Source organism: Nomascus leucogenys, chromosome 23, assembly GCF_006542625.1.
Source record: "Nomascus leucogenys isolate Asia chromosome 23, Asia_NLE_v1, whole genome shotgun sequence".
Taxonomy (NCBI): Eukaryota; Metazoa; Chordata; class Mammalia; order Primates; family Hylobatidae; genus Nomascus; species Nomascus leucogenys.
In genome coordinates, this window is record NC_044403.1 from 24082966 (window position 1) to 24105962 (window position 22997).

Sequence of the window (22997 nt, forward strand, 5' to 3'; positions counted from 1 at the left end):
ATAAAATAACCGCAATAATAACAATTGCTCACATTCATTGAAATTGAATATGTTGCAGATACTGTTCTGAATGTTTTACATGTATTTTTTCCTCAAATCATCACAATTTACCCAAGGTCACAAAGCAGGGCCAGTACCATATCCAGGGAGTGTGGCTCTGAAGCTCTCACTACATTATAATCACTAAATTATATTGTAATCATAGATGTCCTCCTTTAACATAGGCTGTCTGTTTCTAAAGGTGCTGATGTGTCTGAGCAGTTGTCCTTGAAGCTCCCATCAAATGTGGTCAAAGAATCTGCCAGAGCTTCTTTCTCAGTTCTGGGTGAGTCACCTTCCATTTAGTAAACTTGGGCCAAAAGAGTTGCCACTGTACATCTTATCTACGTATTTGTATTTGAATTATCAAGTTCTTGATAGCTGCTATTCTTTTTTTTTTTTTTTTTTTTTTTTTTTTGAGACAGAGTCTGGCTCTGTCGCCCAGGCTGGAGTACAGTGATGTGATCTCGGCTCACTGCAAGCTCCGCCTCCCGGGTTCACGCCATTCTCCTGCCTCAACCTCCTGAGTAGCTGGGACTACAGGCGCCCGCCACCATGCCTGGCTAATTTTTTTGTATTTTTAGTAGAGACGGGGTTTCACTGTCTTCACCAGGATGGTCTCGATCTCCTGACCTCGTGATCCGCCGGCCTGAGCCTCCCAAAGTGCTGGGATTACAGGCGATAGCTGCTATTCTTATTAGGATCCTGGAAGTCACACTCTGTGTATATAACTTTTCTCTTACCTAAATGATAGACTCTGAATATAAAAGCCATTTTTGTTAATAATGTTGGCTATTCATGAACTGAAATTATTCTGACATCTAATCTTTCACATTCCCCAGGTGACATACTAGGTTCTGCTATGCAAAATATACAAAATCTCCTCCAGATGCCGTATGGCTGTGGAGAACAGAACATGGTCCTATTTGCTCCTAACATCTATGTCTTGAACTATCTGAATGAAACCCAGCAGCTGACGCAGGAGATCAAGGCCAAGGCCGTTGGCTATCTCATCACTGGTAACTGAGACAGAGAAAAATTTACTTTGTTACTCTAATGAAACTTTTCCCAATTAGGCTTCAGTTATATCATCGAATATTAACCCATGATGATAATTTTTATGAAAACAACAATCTTCCCACACTCTAATAGGATGTCGTGTTTTGATATATCCATAACATTCACAAAACTATGGCAGATCACAGGAGGTCATAAAATGTCCATGGCTCCTGGATGCATCAGCCTAAACATATGGATGGCCTGCCTTTCTTTAGTGCTTCATGAACCATCTGAAGCCTTCCATTTCAGGTTACCAGAGACAGCTGAACTACAAACACCAAGATGGCTCCTACAGCACCTTTGGGGAACGATATGGCAGGAACCAGGGCAACACTTGGTAAGAAAGAAAATCTATTCTGAGTTTCAACTATGAGTTCAGAACGTGCACATAGATTACCTGTCTTAGTCCATTTTCTGTTGCTTATAACAGAATACCTGAAACTAGGTAATTTATAAAGAAAAGAAATTTATTTCTTACAGCTAGGAAGGCTGATAAGTCCAAAGTCTAGGGGCTGCATCTAGTTGAGAGTCTTCTTGCTGGTGTGGACTCTGAGGAGTCCTACGGTGATGCAGGGCATCATATGGCTAGAGGATTGAACGTGCTTACTCAGGTCTCTCCTTCTCTTATTTTCTTTGTTTTACTTAGTAGAGACTGGGCTAGCATCTCCTCCTCTTCTTATTAAGCTACCAGTCCAACTCTCATGATAGCCCTTTAATCTAAGAATGGATTCATCCATTCATGAGAGCAGAACCCTCATGATCCATTCACCTCTTAAAGGTTCCACTTCTCAATACTACCACATTGGGGATTAAATTTTAACATGAGTTTTGGTGGAGAAACCATTTCTAAACCATAATGTTACCTTATTTAATTCTTATAGCTACCCTGGGAAGTGAGAGTTATTAGCTTCATTTTACAGAGGAGAAAACTGATATTCAGTGTGGATAAATAAATGTGTCAGGAGCAAACATCTAATAAGTGGCAAAATTGAGAACACTTTTAGGTTGATTTTTTAAATCCAATATACCCAGACCCTCTTCCTTCTCATGTTACTAAGGGAACATTATAAGTTTGTAACTTGCCCCTGTAAATTGTTGCTCAGCACTAAGAGGTGTTAGAAAAATGCTAGAAAAAACCACAACCGTTACTGACAGAGCATACCTTACTACTTTCTACTAGATAATATCCTTTCTCTCTCTGTTTGTAGTTTTACCACACAGGCAAACACAGGGGAAAAAAAAGTGGAAGGGCAGGATGATGGAGGGAAATATTTACTGAAGCAGAGCATTAGAAGTTAGCTGATTAGAGTTAAAACTACAAAAAGTAAGCTAAGAAATCTAGGAAAGGAAATAAATGCATAAAGCCCACAGTGTAAAAGCAAATGCCTTAGTTAACCAACCAAGAAAACTAGAAGGAACCTGAACCTCTAAAGTGGCATAGAAATGCTTTAGGAAGCAAGGACAAGTTGGTAATGAATTGAACAACATGTGGCAGCAAAAAAAAGAAAAAAGAAAAAGAAATTTCCAAGTGAAAAAGAAAAGTCCCCAAACTCTCAGTAATAGCTGATTGACTTTCTTGGGGCACACTGTGATGGAGGAGGCTGTGTGTACAAAACACAGCAGTAAAGTGCTCAATGAAAAGAGCCTCAGCACTGCGTTTTTCCTCCCCCTAGGCTCACAGCTTTTGTACTGAAGACTTTCGCCCAGGCTCGATCCTACATCTTCATTGATGAAGCACACATTACCCAATCTCTCACGTGGCTCTCCCAGATGCAGAAGGACAATGGCTGTTTCAGGAGCTCTGGGTCACTGCTCAACAATGCCATAAAGGTGAACTGTTCCACGAACTTCTCAGCCTATGACACACATCAACATAACATCCCCCAGGGGTGAGGGGAAGAAGGAGGCACAAGGAAATTGCAAAGATGAAGTCCTGGATGATGTGGAATGGCATCAGGGAAAGAGTATTAAACCTTCTACAGAGAAGGAAGAAATTGGGCCAGATGCAGTGGATCACACATAGAATCACAGCACTTTGGGAGGCCAAGGCAGGTGGATCACTTGAGCCCAGGAGTTTAAGACTAGCCTGGGCAACATAGCAAGACCCAGTCTCTACAAAAAACATTTTACAAAATTAGCCAGGCATGGTGGCCTGTGCCTGTAGTTGCAGCTACTTGAGAAGCTGAGGCAGGAGAATTGCTTGAGCCCAGGAGCTTGAGGCTGCCATGTGTGATACTGCTACTGCACTCCAGCCTGAGCTACAGAGCAAGATCCTGTTGAGAGAGAGAGAGAGAGAGAAGGAAATGGTATACTTTGAATGGGGGCATTACCTTACCTGATAGAAACAGATACTGAGAGGTGTTTCCATCAAACAACAGAAGAGAATATACTAACACTTGGCACTGAAATTAATCAAATCAATGTTGTATTCACAGGGAGGTGTAGAAGATGAAGTGACCCTCTCCGCCTATGTTACTATTGCCCTTCTGGAAATTCCTCTCCCAGTCACTGTAGGTACCAGCTCAATCCCATTCCCTACCATGAAAACTGTAGACCTGCTGTCTGGAATGCCACCCTGCTAAGGGCTGAGTCTCAAGTCTCTTTTGGTTCAATGATGAGGCATTTCTCAGACTGATAAGCTCTTTGGTTGATGCATTAAGAGGGATTTACACTTGCCCAGTAATGCCCTTAGACTATGTATCAAAACCAATCCTAAAAACAGGTTCTCTTGTCTTATTCTTTAAGATTGAACTATAAAGTGAAGAGATCCAAATATTTTTCTATTTAAATTTGATGAATATCTAGCTGTCTGCCTATCCATCTGAAATCCATTAATAACATCTGACTGTCAATATCCAGCTCTCGGCTTGCTCTGCCCTCTATTCACCCTAGTTTGACACAACCACCTTTTTGCCTTTACAGCACCCTGTTGTTCGCAATGCTCTGTTCTGCCTGGAGTCAGCCTGGAATGTAGCAAAGGAGGGGACCCATGGGAGCCATGTCTACACCAAGGCATTGCTGGCCTATGCCTTTTCCCTACTAGGAAAGCAAAACAAGAATAGAGAAATACTGAACTCACTTGATAAGGAAGCTGTGAAAGAAGGTGAGAGCACTTGTAAGTGGGAGCTGAACAATGAGAACACATAGACACAGGGAGGGGAACGGCACACATTGGGACCTGTCTGGGAGGTGCGGAGAGGGAGAGCATCAGGATAAATAGCTAATGCATGCAGGACCTAATAACCAGGTGATGGGTTGATAGGTGCAGCAAACCACCATGGCACACCTATGTAACAAACCTGCACATCCTGCACTTGTACCCCAGAACTTAAAATAAAATAAAATTTAAAAAATAAATAAATGAATAAAAAAAGTTTTTTTAAAAACTGTGCAAAAAAGGTGAGAACAAACAGCAAGTGGTACCAAATTTCCATTTCCATTTATACTGATTCTACAAAAAGAAGAGAAATATATTCCTGCTGAAATCCACAAGCTTCATCTGTAATTCCTTAACCAAGTCATACATTGTGAGATCAGAGCACCTCTTATAAAACTACCTTCTCTGGGATTGCATATGTTATACAGAACAGAACATAATAGACATAATGCTGCAGATAATTATGCAATTTTATTTCTACTTGCTAAAACCAATATAATAGACAAATAGATTCATTTTCTCATGATTTCTGCCTACTTAATTGAATGAAAAAGGTACAACAGCTCTTCCATACCCCCAAACGCCCACCCAACGCCGTCCTGGCTGCACCATGCTCGCTTCATGCTCTGGGCTCCTGCTAAGCTAGCGCTGCTGTAGTCTCCTTTCAGCTACCATCATAATTATCTACCAGGATCTCATCAGCCACGCTGAGATGTTCTCTGACATTTACAAGATCCAGAGATGGAGGAAGGACTGTGCCTGGAGGTGGAGGGGAAGATGGTCAATAGGACAAAGGGTGACATTGATGACTTGCTTATTGGTGGAAATGCATTCACTCAAGTTTCCCAAGGCGAAGGTACTGGAAACAGAGTAATCATTGGTGTTGATGTTGTCATGAACAATCACTTGCAGGAACCAACTTCACAAAAGAAGCCTACAAGAAGTACATCAAAGCTGACATAAAATCAAAGACAAACTTAAAGAACAGAGACCAGAAAGAGTAAAACCTTTTATAACGGGAGCTGCAGAACAAGTCAAGCACACTCTTGCTAATCTCAAAAACTACCAATTCTTCACTTGATCTTAGCCAAAAGGTCAAGAAGCAATAAAAACTACCAGTTCTTTATTAGTGAAAACATGAACTCACATGGCATGGTGCCTCTGCTGGACTACCATGAGGATGGTGTGACTCCATAGATGATTTTCCATGGTTTAGAAATGGAAAAATGTTAACAAATTTGGCCGTTACTTTGGATGTATCACCTGTCATCATAACTGGCTTCTGCTTGTCATCCACACAACACCAGGACTTAGACAAGTGGAACTGATGTCATCTTGAGATCTTCATTTATTTTGACCATGATTTATTTGGAGCAGAGGCATTGTTTTTAAGGAAAAAATGTCATAAATGTTGTCTAAAAATAAAATGCATTCAAACTCATTTGAGTGTCATTTAGTTTAGTACATATTTAAACTCAATCTATCTTGTAGTGTTCTTGGAGAAACTAGAGTGTGATTGTAGACCACTACTAGAAAGAACACGACTGCCATAAGATAACTTCTACAGTGGAAACTATTTCTGAGGTTGGAGTACAAAAAAAAACAAGAATCAAAAGTTTTAATTCTAATTTGAATTAACGGGAAAGAACATGCTTATAGCAGTGCCAACATTTGAAGTGAAGCCTTATACATTTCATCACCTACAATAGAAGTAGTTAACTCTGGAAGACGTTACCAAAAGAACAAAAAGGGACTGATTCGGTTGGGGAGAAAAAAAAGAAAGAAAAGAGGTACAACAAACAGAAAGAAAATGCAATAACATTTTCAAAGTATTTTTATCTCTATTTGCCAGAGACAGCATCACAAAAGTCATATGAGATCAATAGTTAGGTTTTATATTCTAGTCTATACTGCAATTCTCAGGAAATATCACAAACAATAAAAGAACTCTCTCTACCACTTTTCTCTTTCATCAGTCCAACTAAAATAACATTGGAGAGATTGGTGAGTATGCTCTATGCTTCTTCCTCCATCAACCTACCCTACCTTCGCCCCACAGGACGAATCAAGTTTGGCATAGAAGTGTGAGTTAGTGAGTTTCAGAAGTTTATGACAGAGAAGACCTTGCTTCTCCTGTATTATTTTCGGCTCCATGTATTATGAATGTGCATTCTCTTATTTGCCAGTTATAATTACTTATTTACGAGTTACAGTTATCTCCTTTTTCTCACCCTTAAGACAACCTTGTCCATTGGGAGCGCCCTCAGAAACCCCAGGCACCAGTGGGGCATTTTTACCAACCCCAGGCTCCCTCTGCTGAGGTGGAGATGACATCCTATGTGCTCCTCGCTTATCTCACGGCCCAGCCAGCCCCCACCTCAGAGGACCTGACCTCTGCAACTAACATTGTGAAGTGGATCATGAAGCAGCAGAACTCTCAGGGCGGTTTCTCCTCCACCCAGGTCAGTGGTTCCCAAAGGGTCTTCTGCTCCAGGTTCAGTTGGCAATTGGGAGGCTTAAAAGTAGAACAGTTAATGGAAAAGAGAAGGCAATTATTAAATCATAGAAGAAGTATTTAGGAATATTTGAGGACCATGAAAATTTTAAGGAAAGACTTAAGACATCCCCCATAACACTTTTCACTAAGCCCTGTGTTAATATATTAGCAACATAGAGACTTACAATGAGCATCTTTACCCTCTAAAGCCATGCTATGGTCATTGGACACATTCTAGACCAGAGTTTTTCAGCATCAACACTATTGACATTTGGAGCCACATCATCGTGGTAAAAGGAGCTATCCTCAGCCTTATGAAATGTTCGATAGCATCCCTGGCCTCTCCCCATTAGATGCCAGTAGCACCCCACTTCCAATTGAAACAAGAAAAAATTTCCTCCAGTTGGGAATCAACGTTGCAGACATCTTCAGAATCTAACAAGAAATCCTCTAAGATGTATCCCCCCAAAAATGTGTGATTAAAAGTACAGTGACTAAGTAGAATCCACTTTGATCTTTTCAGAATGAGAAGTTCCATTTCAACTACTCCAAGGAACTCAGCTTCTTCACTCCTTTCTACTTTCCCTGAGAGTGCTCTTCTTACTTTCTCTTTAAGTTGATCTTTTTTAAGCTGAAGCTCTTGAAAATTTATTTTTCTAGCATAATTCTAAAAATATTTTATCGAGAGCATAAATGATTGTATTAAACACCCAGAGTGTCTGGCTTTTCCCTCCTACATGTCTTCTTTCAACAGTTAGGATCTCCATAGTGAAACTTTTGTTTTTCAGAGAGATTTGGTGGGGGAAATAAAAACAAGCTAGATGAAGGTAAAAAGAAAAGAAAGTGCAACTTGTCTCATACCATTTTCATGTACAGTAAATTTTTATCACTCTTCCATCTAACTGGTCAATCATCTACTTAAAAATGGTCACTATTTTTGTCTTAACTTCTTAGTTTTAGACCTGTTCTTTGAAGGACATATCCAAAATGACTGTCAATGAAAATAAACTGTGAAATTAATAAACATTATTCGCCTTTTATTTCATTTGGAGAAACTGCAGCATGATTTTGATAATGCCTGAAAGGCAGAGAAAAAGGAAAGGCAATTAGTGAAGATCTACTTTAGGGGTAAAAAGCCAGCTTCCCTCATGGCAGGCTAACACAGACTTCGGGGGAAAATCCCAGATGCCAAAAATTTACTCTTTGGGGCGGTTGTCCACTCATCTCTTCCAGGACACAGTGGTGGCTCTCCATGCCCTGTCCAGGTATGGAGCAGCCACTTTCACCAGAACTGAGAAAACTGCACAGGTCACCGTTCAGGATTCACAGACCTTTTCTACAAATTTCCAAGTAGACAACAACAACCTCCTGTTACTGCAGCAGATCTCATTGCCAGAGCTCCCTGGAGAATATGTCATAACAGTAACTGGGGAAAGATGTGTGTATCTTCAGGTAGGGCTCCAAGGTTATATGGGTGAGAGTCAACTTTAAACTTGCCAATTGAAATGGAAACTCTGTTCCTTCCTTCCTGGGAAAGTAAAGGGCACCTCTGGAGACGTTAAGTAATGAGGAAGTGAGGGGTCCCAGAAAAAGAGAGAAACTGATAGTGTCTTTGCTGTTTCACAGACATCCATGAAATACAATATTCTTCCAGAGAAAGAGGACTCCCCATTTGCTTTAAAAGTGCAGACTGTGCCCCAAACTTGTGATGGACACAAAGCCCACACCAGCTTCCAGATCTCACTGACCATCAGGTAAGATGTTCTGACCTAATCACCTATCTTTGGCTCAAAAGCAACTTGGAATTAACAGAAATTAATAGTCCATTTGGAAACTATGTTATTAGATTAATATAATTTAGAATTGATAGATCTATAAATGAATTTCGGCTTTTATCATTATGACGTGATCCTTTCTCTACTAAAAATATAAAAGTAGTATATACTAAATAACAAATGAACCGTATAGATTAGGTGTGCAAAAACCATAGATATGTTAAAAGTGCCAATTAGCAAGATTCACTACCAAAGATTTTGATTTGATTGTTTTGGGTTGATGCTTAAACATCTGTAATTTTAGCAAGTGGTAGATCTGATGTATATTCATGTGTCCAATGTCAACGTTGCACATGACCAGGGAACACAGACCTTTGTAGAATATTGTTACGGACAACTTCTTGAAGACGGACAGGCTTAAAGGGACTTTTGAAAGCAGAAATTTGGCTTTCTTTCACGTATAAAACCCTAACTTCTTTTTCCTTTGACACTACAGTTACACAGGAAACCGTCCTGCTTCCAATATGGTGATTGTTGATGTAAAGATGGTATCTGGTTTTATTCCCCTGAAACCAACAGTAAAAATGGTAGGTGTATTTTAATCCTAATAGACTTCATTCAAAAGTATGTTCCGTATCTCCAAACTAAGACCATACCAATAGCAAAACCATGTCAACAGCATCCTGCCCCAAAAAAAATATTTTCCCCAAACCCAGGAAGTAAATGAACTATTTACTTGGCCGTAAGCTAAGGGACATATGTGATACCAGAGAAATGCACGAGGAGTCCCTATCCTTAGGCCACTCATAGTTTAGTTAGGAATTTAAAGCACTTGGACACAAAACAATGAAACCACCCAAGAAAGATAGGGTATGGTTTAAATCCCAAACTGACTGATACGCACTAAAAATTTGAGAAGGGAAAAAATCATCGTGAACTAAAATTATCAAAGATGCCAGAGGCCGGGCGCGTTGGCTCACGCTTGTAATCCCAGCACTTTGGGAGGCCGAGGCGGGCGGATCACGAGGTCAGGAGATTGAGACCACGGTGAAACCCCGTCTCTACTAAAAATACAAAAAATTAGCCAGGCGTGGTGGCGGGTGCCTGTAGTCCCAGCTACTCGGAGAGGCTGAGGCAGGAGAATGGCATGAACCCAGGAGGCGGAGGTTACAGTGAGCCAAGATTGCGCCACTGCACTCCAGCCTGGGCAACAGAGTGAGACTCCGTCTCAAAAAAAAAAAAAAAAAAAAAAAAGATGCCAGAGGGTCTAATGTGTTACTTGGATATTGAAGAATAGTGGAACTCCTGACCTAAAAACAATTAGCTTTCTTCTCTTCAGAGAATGACCATTTGTCCCTTATTACAATCTGCTCTAGATCTCACAGCATTCTCACATCTGTTCTCTAACTTTAACTCAAGTTTTCTAATTCTCTCCAGCTTGAAAGATCCAGCTCCGTGAGCCGGACAGAAGTGAGCAACAACCATGTCCTCATTTATGTGGAACAGGTGAGGGCTCTGACATCCTGGCTGAGACTACATATGGGTCATCTTTCTAAGTGAGTCTCTTTACTAGAATAGTAAATAGCCAGTAATATGAGGAAAACAATCATTAGTAATGTTCTTCCAGAAAGTTTATCTATTCCAAGAAGAATAAGAGGGGAAATCTTTGAACTCCCTGTAGTGTTCTGTTCTATTTTTAATTATGTTAAAATTGGAATATGAATATTTCCATGAAATTTAAAGTATAGAATCAATAGAAAAAAATGTGTACCATGTATTCCTGTTGTTTTAAAGACTCCACTCCCCGACAATATGAATAAATATTAAATTTGAAGTGATAAATCAATAGGACTAAAGGTTATCATGCATTCCTGTTATTTTAAAGACCACCTCCACAAAACGAATAAATATGACCCCAGTGGTTGACTAATGATAATGGTAACATTCTAAAATGTCACCATAAAATAAAATGTGGGTTTTATGAATATTTTCAAATATGACCATAAAACAAAGAAAATGTTTTATGTATCCAAACAGAAAGAATACTTTGTCGTTTTAATTACAGATTGTATGAAACCATGTTTCTCTAGCTTAGAACACATTCACATGGGCCCAGAGAGTTAATCTCATAACAAGGGACTACAAAAGAATAGGGCTGGCTCAGTTGTTTAGAAGAAAATCTGTGAAAATCTGTTGACTAAATAGAGTTCCCAAGGATGCATTCTAAAACCCGTCTTGACATCCACAAATATCTGCTCACCTAAAGACACTGGTGAAAAAGAGTCAAAGAACAACAATGTTTTGCTCATGGGAGAAAGAAGGAGGCTTTCTAGGTCTTGATTACTCCCACTTTTCCTTTTAGGTGACAAATCAGACACTAAGTTTTTCCTTCACGGTTCTGCAAGACATCCCAGTAAGAGACTTGAAGCCAGCAATTGTTAAAGTCTATGATTACTATGAGACAGGTGAGTGAGAGAAAAATGAAACAATCTTAACCAGAGCCAAGAAATGGATCCTGTTGTGACAGTTGATCCTGTTCTTAGCCCACTTAGTCAACATTAATCTTTTGTTTCTTTCCTCCAAGATGTACACTATAAAAACGACTTACTACAGTCTGGCCAACATAGCAAAACCCCATCTTTACTAAAAATACAAAAAATTAGCCGGGTGTGGTGGTGTGTGCCTGTAATCCCAGCTACTTTGGAGGCTGAGGCAGGAGAATCGTGTAAGCCTGGGAGGCAGAGGTTGCAGTGAGCCGAGATCGCGCCATTGCACTCCAGCCCGGGTGACAGCTCGAGACTCCGTCTCAAAAAAAAAAGAAAAAACAAAACAAAATTAAAAAAAAAAACTTACTGAACAAATTTATCAATTAGTGTTTCTTGAGTCAGAAACTTAAGAATTAAAAAGAATGATAATATATAGTCACTGCTTTCAAGTAGTTTAGAGACATAGATAACATAACACAGATAAAAATATTACATAACAGGAAAGACTATTAGTGACAAATGAGTGTTAGTGAGCTAAGCAATAAGTTTGAGAGGCAAAAACAGCACAGAAGGCTGGTGCTCAGGAAGAACAAACAGGAAGAAAGATCTGGTTTGGATCCTAGAGGATGAATGGAATTTTGGGGGTCTATAGAAGTAGGAGGAGTGTTTCAAGCTGGAACAATAATCTTAGAAAAGGAATTAAGGGAGCAAGCTGAACAAAGTGAATAGAAGCAGAGACGTCATGGAAGAGAGAACTACAGGTTAGTGCAATTATGATCATCTTCCCAAGAATTTAAAATTTGAACAGCTGCCTTCTGAACAGGCTTCAATCCCCATCTCCGGTCTCAGGGAAAGAGAATATAAATATGTTAATGATCCTGTTGAATCCTGGTCTATTTACATGAAGTTTTGACAATTCTGATAGGGCGTGCTTTTCGCCAGTAGTAAAGTGACTAGACAGATTTACCATGGTCCCTAGTTCATAGATCTTTCATTTCTTCCTTCACCCAACGTACTTTTCAGATGAGTCTGTGGTTGCTGAATATATCGCCCCCTGCAGCACAGGTAAGAGTTCACAGCTTATGACCCGTACTAGATGGCATTAACCCACTCTCCAAGGGCCCCTGCATTTTAAATTCTCTACGAGGCTTTTCCTACATCTGAGACAATCCACATGGCATGTCTTCACACCAAGAAAAAACTGTGGCGTAGCATGCCTATTCTGTAGTGGACTCTCCAATTTCAGATATTCACTCCCAGAAAAGTCAATAAGCTTTGGTTATTTGTAGGACAGCTGTCTCTAAAAGCAACATTTCACTTCACAGCTAATTGGGCTTCCTTCAACACAATGGTCAGCTAATCACACGCCTCAAACCAAATCTAGCCTTACACTTAATTTTGTAAATGAAGCTTTATTGGCACATAGCCACACTTATTATTAACATTGTCTATGGCTGCCTTTGTGTGCTGATTACTCATGACAGACCACATGGCATATAAACCTAAAATAATTACCATCTGGACTTTCACAGACAAAGTTTGCTGACCCTGCGTAAGCTCACTCTGCTGCCTACACTCAACTGAATGCTCCCCAGGAAACCGTACAACCTCCTTACGTTTTTCTTTTCTCCATAGATACAGAGCATGGAAATGTTTGAGGACCATACAGGCTGTATATTTTGGTGGATTATCTGTCCTATCCTATACATTTACTTAGAAGGAATGGAGTTATTTGTGTCTATAAAATAGACACTAAAAAGATTCGCTGAATAAATATGTATTTCTGGTCACACTATCACTTGTTGCATCATTCATTCATCAGACATTAATAACATGTTCACATGATGAGTTATATTGTTTCAAATAATATAAAGAATACAGTTGTATAACATATTTGCTTGTATTCCAAATGTGGATATAAAGTCAAATCAAGGATAATTTTAAATAACTTAAGTTCTAAGAGACGTTAGAAAAAAAATGTTCTTTCATCTATGAAGATTTTACTTAGGAGCTAAAGGCAAAAGTATGTAGTACTGATTAATAATTAGGAAGGCATAAATATTTCTTGAGAAGGAATATCCTAAGCAAAAGCATCAAAAATTGATTTGACAGGAGGCAAAAATGATTGGAGTAAATGGAGAATATGTTGGAAAGAGGCAGTATTGTACAGTGGTTAAATTCTAGACACTAGAGCCAAACTGCCTAGGTTCGAATCTTGATTCCATCCCTGCCTCACGAATTAAGTCACTAGGGCAGTTATTTATTTACTTATTTATTTTCCACTATCCCTTCCCCCGGTGAGGGTTTCTTTCTTTTTCTTCAACTTTTATTTTAAATTCCAGGGTGCATGTGTAGAATGTGCAGGTTTGTTACACAGGTAAACATGTGCCATAATGGTTTGCTGCACAGGTCAACCCACCACCTAGGTATTAAGCCTAGCATCCATTTGCTATTCTTCCTGATGCTCTCCCTCCCCAAACTCTCCCTTACAGGTGGCAATGTGTGTTGTTCCCCATCATATGTCCATGTGTTCTCATTGTTCAGCTCCCACTTATAAGTGAGAACATGCGATTTTTGGTTTTCTGTTCCTGCATTAGTCTGCTGAGGATAATGGCTTCCAATTTCATCCATGTCCCTGCAAAGGACATGATTTCATTCCTTTTTATTGCTGCATAATATCCCATGGTGTATATGTACCATGTTTTCTTTACACAGTCTATCACTGATGGGCATTTGGGTTGATTCCATGCCTTTGCTATTGTGAATAGTGCTGCAATGAACATACATGTGCATGTATGTTTATATCTTTATAGTAGAATGATTTATATCCTTTTGTGTATATACCCAGTAATGGGATTGCTGGGTCAAATGGTATTTCTGCCTCTAGATCTTTGAGAAACTGCCACACACTGTCTTCCACAATGGTTGAACTAATTTACACTCCCACCAACAGAGTACAAGCAATCCTTTTTCTCTGCAACTTCACCAGCATCTGTTGTTTCTCGACTTTTTAATAATCACCATTCTGACTGGCATGAGATGGTCTCTCATTGTCGTTTTGATTTGCATTTCTCTAATGATCAGTGACGTTGAGCTTTTTTTCTTACGTTTTTTGGCCTCATTAACGTCTTCTTTTGAGTTCATGTCCTTTGTAGGGCAGTTGTTTAACCTCACTGCTTTGACTTTCTCATTGAGAAATGAAAATAACAACAGATTCTATTACTGAAATACCAGGGGTCCAGTCTAGGTCCTGCTGCTTGCTGCACAGAAAGCCAATCACTGAGACAAGTATTGCCAAGGAACAAGGCTTTAATTGGGTCCTGCAGCTGAGAAGATGGGAGTTCAGTTCAAAATCCATCTTCCTGACCAACTAAAACCAGAGGTTTATATAGCAGGGAACAAATGTGACAACGTGTAAGAAAACAGGAACTAGGGAGGGGCAAGGAAGCAATTATGATGAATGAGGGATCCAATGTCTCATTGTCTGGATGTGGTGATCTGGTGAGTTTCAGTTCTTTTATACTTTCTTTTGAGAGGCCTAAAGGTCCTTTCCTGAGGAAGGAAGTCAGATAAAACAAATATAAGTTTCAAGTTTTAAGACCAGAAAGGTCAATTTCTATGTTTATCCAAAAGAACAGTCTATGGGATTATTGAGTCGGTTTCAACTCTAGCTCAAAGCACTATTTATGAGAATGTGCCACTCTCCTGGAAGAGGTAAAAGAGAAATAACTGAATCAAGCAATGACTCAATGCTTCTGCTCCAATGAGCTGTATGTCAATTTCACTTACATTCTATTGGCTAAAGCAAGTCACATGACCAAGCCTGGCTTTAATGCTTTAATAATAAGGTTGATGATGGGGTGCTGTGACTTTTCTCACAGGCAGGCACACAAGCTACGTGACAATGTGCAGAAGTACATAATTGTCTTACAGAGACAACAGTAGATAAGAAAAAGCATACAATTCCACATAAGAGTGAAGCATAAATACAACTTAATCTCACAAGCTTTTATTAAATAGTTCACCCATAGCACACTAATTTGAAAGGATGCCTTTATCCTATACTAAATTTCCACACATTTTCTGGAGTATTTAATGAATTTATAGTCTGTTTCTTTGCTCTCTCTGTGTATTCATATATCACATTATTTTAATTGTCATAACTTTATAATATGTTTTAATATCTCACAGGGATAGTTCCTCATCATTGCTCTTATTTTTCTGATTTTTTCTCAACTATGCCTTTGTTTATTTTCTCATATGAACTTTAGAATCAACTTTTTTTTTTTTAAAGTTGGAATCTCATCAAATGTGTGCATTCACATAAGGAGCATTGTCAGCTTTTTGAGGTTGAGTTTTCTTATCCAAGAACAGGTTGTATTTATTTATTTTTAATTGTCATTTTTCAAGTCTCCTTATGTGTGTTTCAGTATTTTAAAGTTTTTTCTATATAGGATATATATACATATTTCTTATTTATTTATTTCTAGGTCTCTTACTGTATTCTTATTAAAAACATATATTTTATTATATAAACTAGTTACATATAAAAAGATTTGCTATGGAATTCTCTTATTAAGATATAATTTATATACCATAAAATGCACAAATGTTAACGGCAAAGCTTGATCAATTTTTATTTATAGTCAAATCCTATAGAACATTTTCAGAATCAATCCATTCTACTTGGTTACCTTGCAACCTCAGATCACTGATGAGTACAAGAAAGGTTATAGTTTTGTAATATTATCCCATTTTATTTCTCCTTCTTACAGTGAAAGCAACATTTCACTGCAGCTTTTTATATCCCACATAGAAGCTGAACTCCAAGATCACCATTTTGCAGCTCTTAATGAAATAATGGATTTAAGTCTTGCACACCAACAGTTTCTAACATTACAAAAAGTGAAATAGACACTCGGGGGATCTTGATAAGTGAATAAAATACTACCTATGAGGTTAAAAAATGCCAAAAAAAAATCAAAGCTAATTCTGCTTAAGCCTAGATTTATCTATTAATTTTCAGAAAACACAGAGTTCAAAGGAACATGTTAAATTATTATTTTTTTATTTTTTATTTTTTCTTGAGACGGAGTCTCGCTCTGTCACCCAGGCTGGAGTGCAGTGGCGCAATCTCGGCTCACTGCAAGCTCCGTCTCCCGGGTTCACGCCATTCTCCTGCCTCAGCCTCTCCGAGTAGCTGGGACTACAGGCGCCCGCCACCACGCCCGGATAATTTTTTGTATTTTTAGTAGAGACGGGGTTTCACCGTGGTCTCGATCTCCTGACCTCGTGATCCGCCCGCCTCGGCCTCCCAAAGTGCTGGGATTACAAGCGTGAGCCACCGCGCCCGGCCGGGAACATGTTAAATTATATAATGGGGATGTAATCTGCAAAATTTGTACATGAAGGAAAACATTGCAAATTCTCCCATAAATACATTATCTCAGAAAGAGAAAGAACTTATAAGTTAAAAAGAGATTTAAAAGACATTAATCAATGACAAAGTATGAACCTAAATTAGATCTTGATTCAAACAACATAAAAAAATTATGACATTTAATCAGCAATTAGAAATTTGTGGTGGCTAAATATTTGAATACTTATGATATGAAATATTTTTCCTAATGTTTACATACAACGATAATATCGTGCTTTTGTTTGAAAAAAAAAATCCTTATCTTCTAGAAACGTATACTAAAATACTTAAGGATTTTGCTTCCAAATGATAGTAGGAGAGGTATAATGGTGGAATGTAGATAGCAATATGGATGGGATGTGGGAAGGGCAAAATTGTACATGGGTTAATGGATATTGGGGATGCACATTGTGGATATATTTTAGTATTATAGTATTGTGAGTATGTCTGGATTCATTATATTGTCTTGTCTAGTTTTGTTTTGTTTGAAACTCTTTGTCATAGAAACTTTAAAATTAAACGTGAATAATAATGAAAGTCACAAAACTATTTGGACTGAAAACTACTTAAAACATTAAATGTCAAAATACCTGGGTTGGGTCAGAGGTAGTGGCTCACGCCTATAATCCCAGCTACGCAGGAAGCTGAGGCGGGAAGACAGCTTGAGCCCAGGAATTTGAGGTTATAGTGAGCTACAATTACACCACTTCCCTTTAGCCTGGGTGACAGAGCAAGACCCTGCCTCTAAAAAGGAAAAAAAAAAAAGAAAAAAGTTGTTTAAAGTAAAACTTAAAATTTTGTTTTCTAAAACTAAACTACACATATTGAACATCAAGAAAAAATTAAAAATAGATGACATGAGCTTAAAAAAAGCTAGAAAATGAATTTTTTAAATACAAAAAATGTTTACAGAAGAAATTATGAAGAACAGAAACCAAAAAAAGGAAGTCAAAGAAATGATAGACTCAAGAAACAAAACATTAATATCCTAAAAGTTTAATAATAATGAAGATTAAATAAATAAAAATTAAAATAAAGATTAATAATTTGAAAACTTAGATGAAAAGGATATTCTAGAAATATAAAAATTATTGAAGTGATCCACATCAACTTGAAAATATATTGAAAAATTAAGTCAGCTAACAACCATAAAGGAATTGAATCAGTAGTAATAAGCATTCTTATACTTTCTTTTGAGAGGCCTAAAGGTCCTTTTTTAATTAAAGATTAAAAATTTAATCTTTCTCTTTCTTGGTTCTGTGGATTGACTGGGTTAACCCTACCAGGGAATAAGCATTTGCAAAAGATCCTGTCACAAAAATGTTTTACAAAGCTTTACCAAGCTTTCAAGAAAGTGATAATTCCTATCTTAAATATGCTATTTAGTGAATAAAAAAAGATTATGTATACAAATAAGAGTTTTAAGAGTTAATTATCACCAGAAGCACAGAAAATAAAACTAAATATCAATCTCACTTATGAACACAAAGTACAATCCAAAAATATTGACAATTTATTTTCAATTGTGTATTGAACTGTGTATCAACATATTTAATCTTATCTTAGCTGCAATAACAATTAACTGCAAAAACTCAGTGACTCATCACAGTAACCCAAGCAGATGGAGGCTTTGTTACCTTCAATGTGTCACTTCCAAAACATGTTCATCCAGCAGGCAGTGAAAGAAAGAGTGTGAAAAAAGCCCTTGGGAGGATTTAATGTGCCAAACCTGGATGTGATGTATATCATACTTACCCATATTCCATTAGCCATAACACAGTCAAATGATTTCATGCTCTACATGTATAGCCAGGAGAAGAGGAAAAGAGATTTGATGCAGAGCTAGCCAGTCTCTGCTATAAGCCAAGTATGTATGTGAGTATGTGTGTCTATGGAATTATGAGCCCCCTTTATCAATCTACAAGTTAATAGTTTAAAACAAAAATTTAATCTTTCCCTTTCTTGGTTCTGTGGATTGACTGGGTTAACCGTACCAGGGAAGTGCTTGCCATGGGTCTCTCACACAGTTGCAGTCAGATGTTGACTAGGGCTGCAGTCTTTTGCAGATTCGACTTGACTAGTGTCCAAGACACTAGTCAAGTGTCTTGGACACTGTATGTCCTCATACAGCATGCAGTCAATGCTAGCCAACACCTGGGGATGTCAACAAAGGTGCCTACAAGTGGCCTGTCCTTGTGATTCAGATTCTCACAAAATGGTGACAGGATTCCAAGAGGGTGTGTCTGAAGTACAGGCATTGCAGGGGACCAAGGAAGAAATTAAAATACCTCTTAGCCTAACTTTGAAAGTCATACATTATCACTTCCATCATATACCTTTTATCTAGTGCAATTCACAGGGCAAGCCCAAATTGAAGGGGAGGAGACTACACAAGGGCATGAATACCAGGAGGCATGGTTCACTGGGGAACAATCTTCAGCAACTAGATACCATAATCTTCCTCTGGGACCCCAGTGATTTGCAGCTCTCCTGTGTGCAAAATATGCTCATGCATAATCCCTTCCAATTATAATGATGTCTCATTATAATACTGCACCATTCTCAAGCTTGAAATCTAAGATTTTGTCATCTAAATTATGTCCAAGTACAGATGAGGTCCCTGGAGTTCATCTTCCTCGAGTGCAGTTTCTGATGCACAGTTTCTCTCAATCTTAAGACCTATAGAATAAAAACACAAGTCATCTGCCACTGCACAGCTGGGAGGAGTCATAGGATAACTGTAACAGACATTCCTGCTTAAAAGGGTAGAGAACAGGAGGCACATATCAGTTACTGGTCCATAGCCATTCTGAAATATAGCCAGGCACATGTCACCTGTTCTTTCACCAGGGCTCAGTCCTGCTTCCTCAGAGTAGTTCTCTGCTGGTTTGGGTTTATTGTACATGCTAATCAATCCTTCCTTTTCCACAAGAATGGACATGTGTTAGTTGAAAAGGGTTCTTGGCCTTTTGCCTGTCTATAAAGTTTGAGGGCTCTAAAATTTATTTTCATTTTGAATTGTCTCTATCGTTTGAAGTCCAATCTGGCAATGTTTCTACTAATACAATTCTCTTAAAAGTTCATGAGTTTCCTATGAACCTCAGTGAGATTTATTCCCTAAGACAAAAGCAACACCCACACATCTCTCCAACAAAGACCCTTCTCTAGCTTAGGCCATGTGTGAGGCTGCTGTGAATAGGATTATTAGGATTTATGTTGTCTAGCAAATATGGTCTAAAAGATATACCCTTAAATTTCTTAGAAGTCATTTTTTTTTTACCTGAGAAAACCTGCTAAACATACCTTACATAGTTCTGAATCTTAATGTAGGACATTGCAATCAAAATTTTGACTTTATCTTATCCTGAGGTCACATTTGTTGTCCTGCCAAAAACACTTGTAAATAAATAGGATAATTTTGTATATGATAAAATTAACATCCCAAAACAATTAGTAGGGGAAGACCTTTTGAACCAAAATTCAAAATCCAGAAGGTATCAAATAAAAGACTGATATATTCAATATATTTAAAACAAATCTTTAGTGGAGTAAAAAAACAACAAACAAGCAATCAAAAAAGCCCACCATAAACAATTTCAAAAACAAATGGCAAACTTGGAAACAAAATACCTGCGTTTACAAATCACGTCATTGGAATGTCTATAAAAGAGAGAGAGAATCTAGAAATTTAGTAAAAGATGTGAACAAGCAGCTCATAAAGGGTCAGAGAAGGGAACATATAAAAGGCCCTTAAGTTATGAAACCATGTTCACCTTTATTTGTCAAGAGATACACAAATTAAGGTCAAATTGTGACATTATTTTTCACATAGTTGATTGTCAGAAATCCAAAAATCTGGTGACACCTTGAAGGCAATGCTATTGGTAAACTCAGCATTCAAACATTGCTAGTTCTGAGGAAGGTAAATGTGTACAGCTTCTATGGAGAGTAATATGTCAGTGTCAATCAAAATTCAAAAAAATGCATATACTCATTAATTCAGAAATTCCATTTATGTGAAATTTTTCCATAGACATTCTTGCATACAAATGAAATGCCATATGAACAAAATTGTTCATTTTAGGATTGTTTGTTATAGTTGGTCAGGGACTAGCTAAATTATGGGTTATCAAAGCAATAAAATAATATGCAACTGTAAAAAAAGAAAACAAAAATAGAATGGGAAAGCTGTTGGCCACAAGTTCTTCCATATATAGTTAACTAAAAATAAAAGGTGTCTAATAATGTATATTGTATGCTGGCCTTTGTATTGAAAAATAAAAATAAATATATATACACACATATACATATATATTGTATTAATTTACATCTAGAAAGAAACTCTTAAAGTATGCAAGAAGTTACTGATGGTTTGGAGTAGAGGGAAGGAGTAGAAATTGGGTCAGTGTAGGGAGGCACAGATATCATATACTTTTCCATATTTTTGAGTATATTAACTTTTTCTATTTTAAAATTAAACTTAAAAGTACCATAGAATTATTCTATTGGTGGTAACAGCCACAGTGAAACTTATTTGAATTAAATTTTATTTTTTAATTGTATAAAAACTGAATGAAAATTTTTGTTTTATATACACTCTGAATGATTTATTTCAAGCTTATAGATTAGAATACTCAGATTAAAGCATTATCATAGTTCCATAGATTTATCAAGTCTTTATATATCTTATTATTCTTTATTCTATTCAATACCAGAACATCTTTTAGAAGTATTCAATTAATTTCTAGTTATTTTATCAAGAAAACAAAGAATGAGAGACAGTGGATATAGACAATATGTTTGTAGAGACTTGCTCTAAAAGGGAACAAAAACTTGGGATTGTAGCTCAGGGGAGATGTAGATCAAGGCAAGAATGTTAGGAACTGCTAACTATCCCTCCAGTATATATTCTACCCCATCCATTTTTCTTTTCAGTATCAGAACCTTTTGTGTTTTAGTGCATGACCACTAAAGCCACTGAAGCAGCATCGTTGTCTGGGGTAAATACCCAGGTTTGTCCTCTCCCACCAAGAGGATTAAGGACACGAACACATGTGGGTGTGTTAAGAAGCGGAAAGTTCAATAGGAAGGAGAAAGGAGAGCAGCTCTCTCTGTCTTGCAAGAGACGGGCGTCCAAAAAAGGAAGAGTGGTGGACAGCAGCAGATTTTATAGGCAGGCTTGAGGAGGCAGTGTCTGATTTACACAGGGCCACAGATTGGTTCGACCAGATGTGATGCTTACGTAGCGCATGGGGAAGGCTGGTCGCCCCACCTTAATCTTATTATGCACATAGGCTTTCTACTTGGCCAGTGCCATTTTGTCTGCTCCTTACTGTACACGTAGCTGGCAAAGAGAATGGAAGACGAAGCCACCATTTTGATCATGCCTAGCCACAGGTAGCCTATTGCAATGCACAACTGCCGGCATTCACCTGTGCAAGCTTCCAGCTTGCTTCCCTATGTCTGCAGCTCGATTTTACAGGCCGCTCTTTGTTAGAAAAGAAAATGATTTGGGGGCTGCTTTTCATTAAATGGAAAACCTTACTGAGAACCCCTGTAACCTCATTATCTGCTTAAGTAATTTCTTTTTAACTCCTGTATCACCACAAACATCATTTCCTCGCTTTCCTTGCAATTAGTTTTGACCAACAGAGTAGAATAACACCAAGATGTTAGCACAGGAGATGTGCTTAACTTTCAGATCCTCTCTTTAAAGATAAAGCCTCTTGCCCAGAACTGCATACCCACCCCTCCCACTTCCCTTCCTACCCACCCTATCCTTGCTTCTGTCTTGAAGATAGAGCAGCCACTTTGGACCCAGAAGCAGAAGTCATGTATTGAGGATGGTGAGCGGGCACATTGTTCCCTCAGATTACCTCATTTTCAGAGCTGCCCCACCGCCTCTAGACGATCTTGTGTAAGAGGAATTAGCTTATGTCTTATTTAAACTATAAGAAAGATTGTGAAATAATACAATCTATTACACAATGTTCGTGTGTGGATGAAAATGATCCAGTACAGAGAAATAAACTGATGAGAAGACATTGATGACAGAGAGGAATAGAGTTCATGATTAAAGAAATGGGGGACAGGCCCAGTGCTCCCATGGAGAAGGGTTGCCTTAAATAGGAGGTGAAAGAGTTTATCCATGAATCCATCATAACACAGAAGGATTGATGTTTTCTTTTTTTTTTTTTTTTTTTTGAGACGGAGTCTCGCTCTGTCACCCAGGCTGGAGTGCAGTGGTGCGATCTCAGCTCACTGCTAGCTTTGCCTCCCGGGTTCAGGCCATTCTCCTGCCTCAGCCTCCCGAGTAGCTGGGACTACAGGAGCCCGCCACTGCGCCCGGCTAATTTTTTGTATTTTTTAGTAGAGACGGGGTTTCACCTTGTTAGCCAGGATGGTCTTGATGTCCTGACCTCGTGATCTGCCCGCCTCGGCCTCCCAAAGTGCTGGGATTACAGGCGTGAGCCACCGCGCCCGGCCGATATTTTCTTTAATGTTTGGTAGAATATAATTAACCCATGAAGCCATCTGTTTCTTGATTTTTTTGGTTGTGAGGTTT

At 38.3% G+C, this 22997-nt stretch overlaps 1 protein-coding gene and 1 pseudogene across 1 annotated transcript in view; both read left to right on the forward strand.

The window, feature by feature from the left end:
* PZP (PZP alpha-2-macroglobulin like) overlaps window positions 1–12808 on the forward strand; it is a 60359-nt gene extending 47551 nt beyond the window's left edge. Inside the window, exons 23-36 of the mRNA XM_030804753.1 lie at window positions 242–325; window positions 882–1058; window positions 1348–1435; window positions 2772–2928; window positions 3534–3608; window positions 4021–4201; window positions 6494–6717; window positions 7986–8204; window positions 8379–8506; window positions 9024–9114; window positions 9965–10033; window positions 10890–10992; window positions 12037–12078; window positions 12649–12808. Of these exons, the coding sequence (XP_030660613.1) occupies window positions 242–325; window positions 882–1058; window positions 1348–1435; window positions 2772–2928; window positions 3534–3608; window positions 4021–4201; window positions 6494–6717; window positions 7986–8204; window positions 8379–8506; window positions 9024–9114; window positions 9965–10033; window positions 10890–10992; window positions 12037–12078; window positions 12649–12671 (1661 nt within the window). The 3' untranslated portion in view covers window positions 12672–12808. The remainder of the gene's footprint in view (window positions 1–241; window positions 326–881; window positions 1059–1347; window positions 1436–2771; window positions 2929–3533; window positions 3609–4020; window positions 4202–6493; window positions 6718–7985; window positions 8205–8378; window positions 8507–9023; window positions 9115–9964; window positions 10034–10889; window positions 10993–12036; window positions 12079–12648) is intronic.
* LOC105738876 lies at window positions 4938–5488 on the forward strand (annotated as a pseudogene).
* Window positions 12809–22997: the final 10189 nt, after the last annotated feature.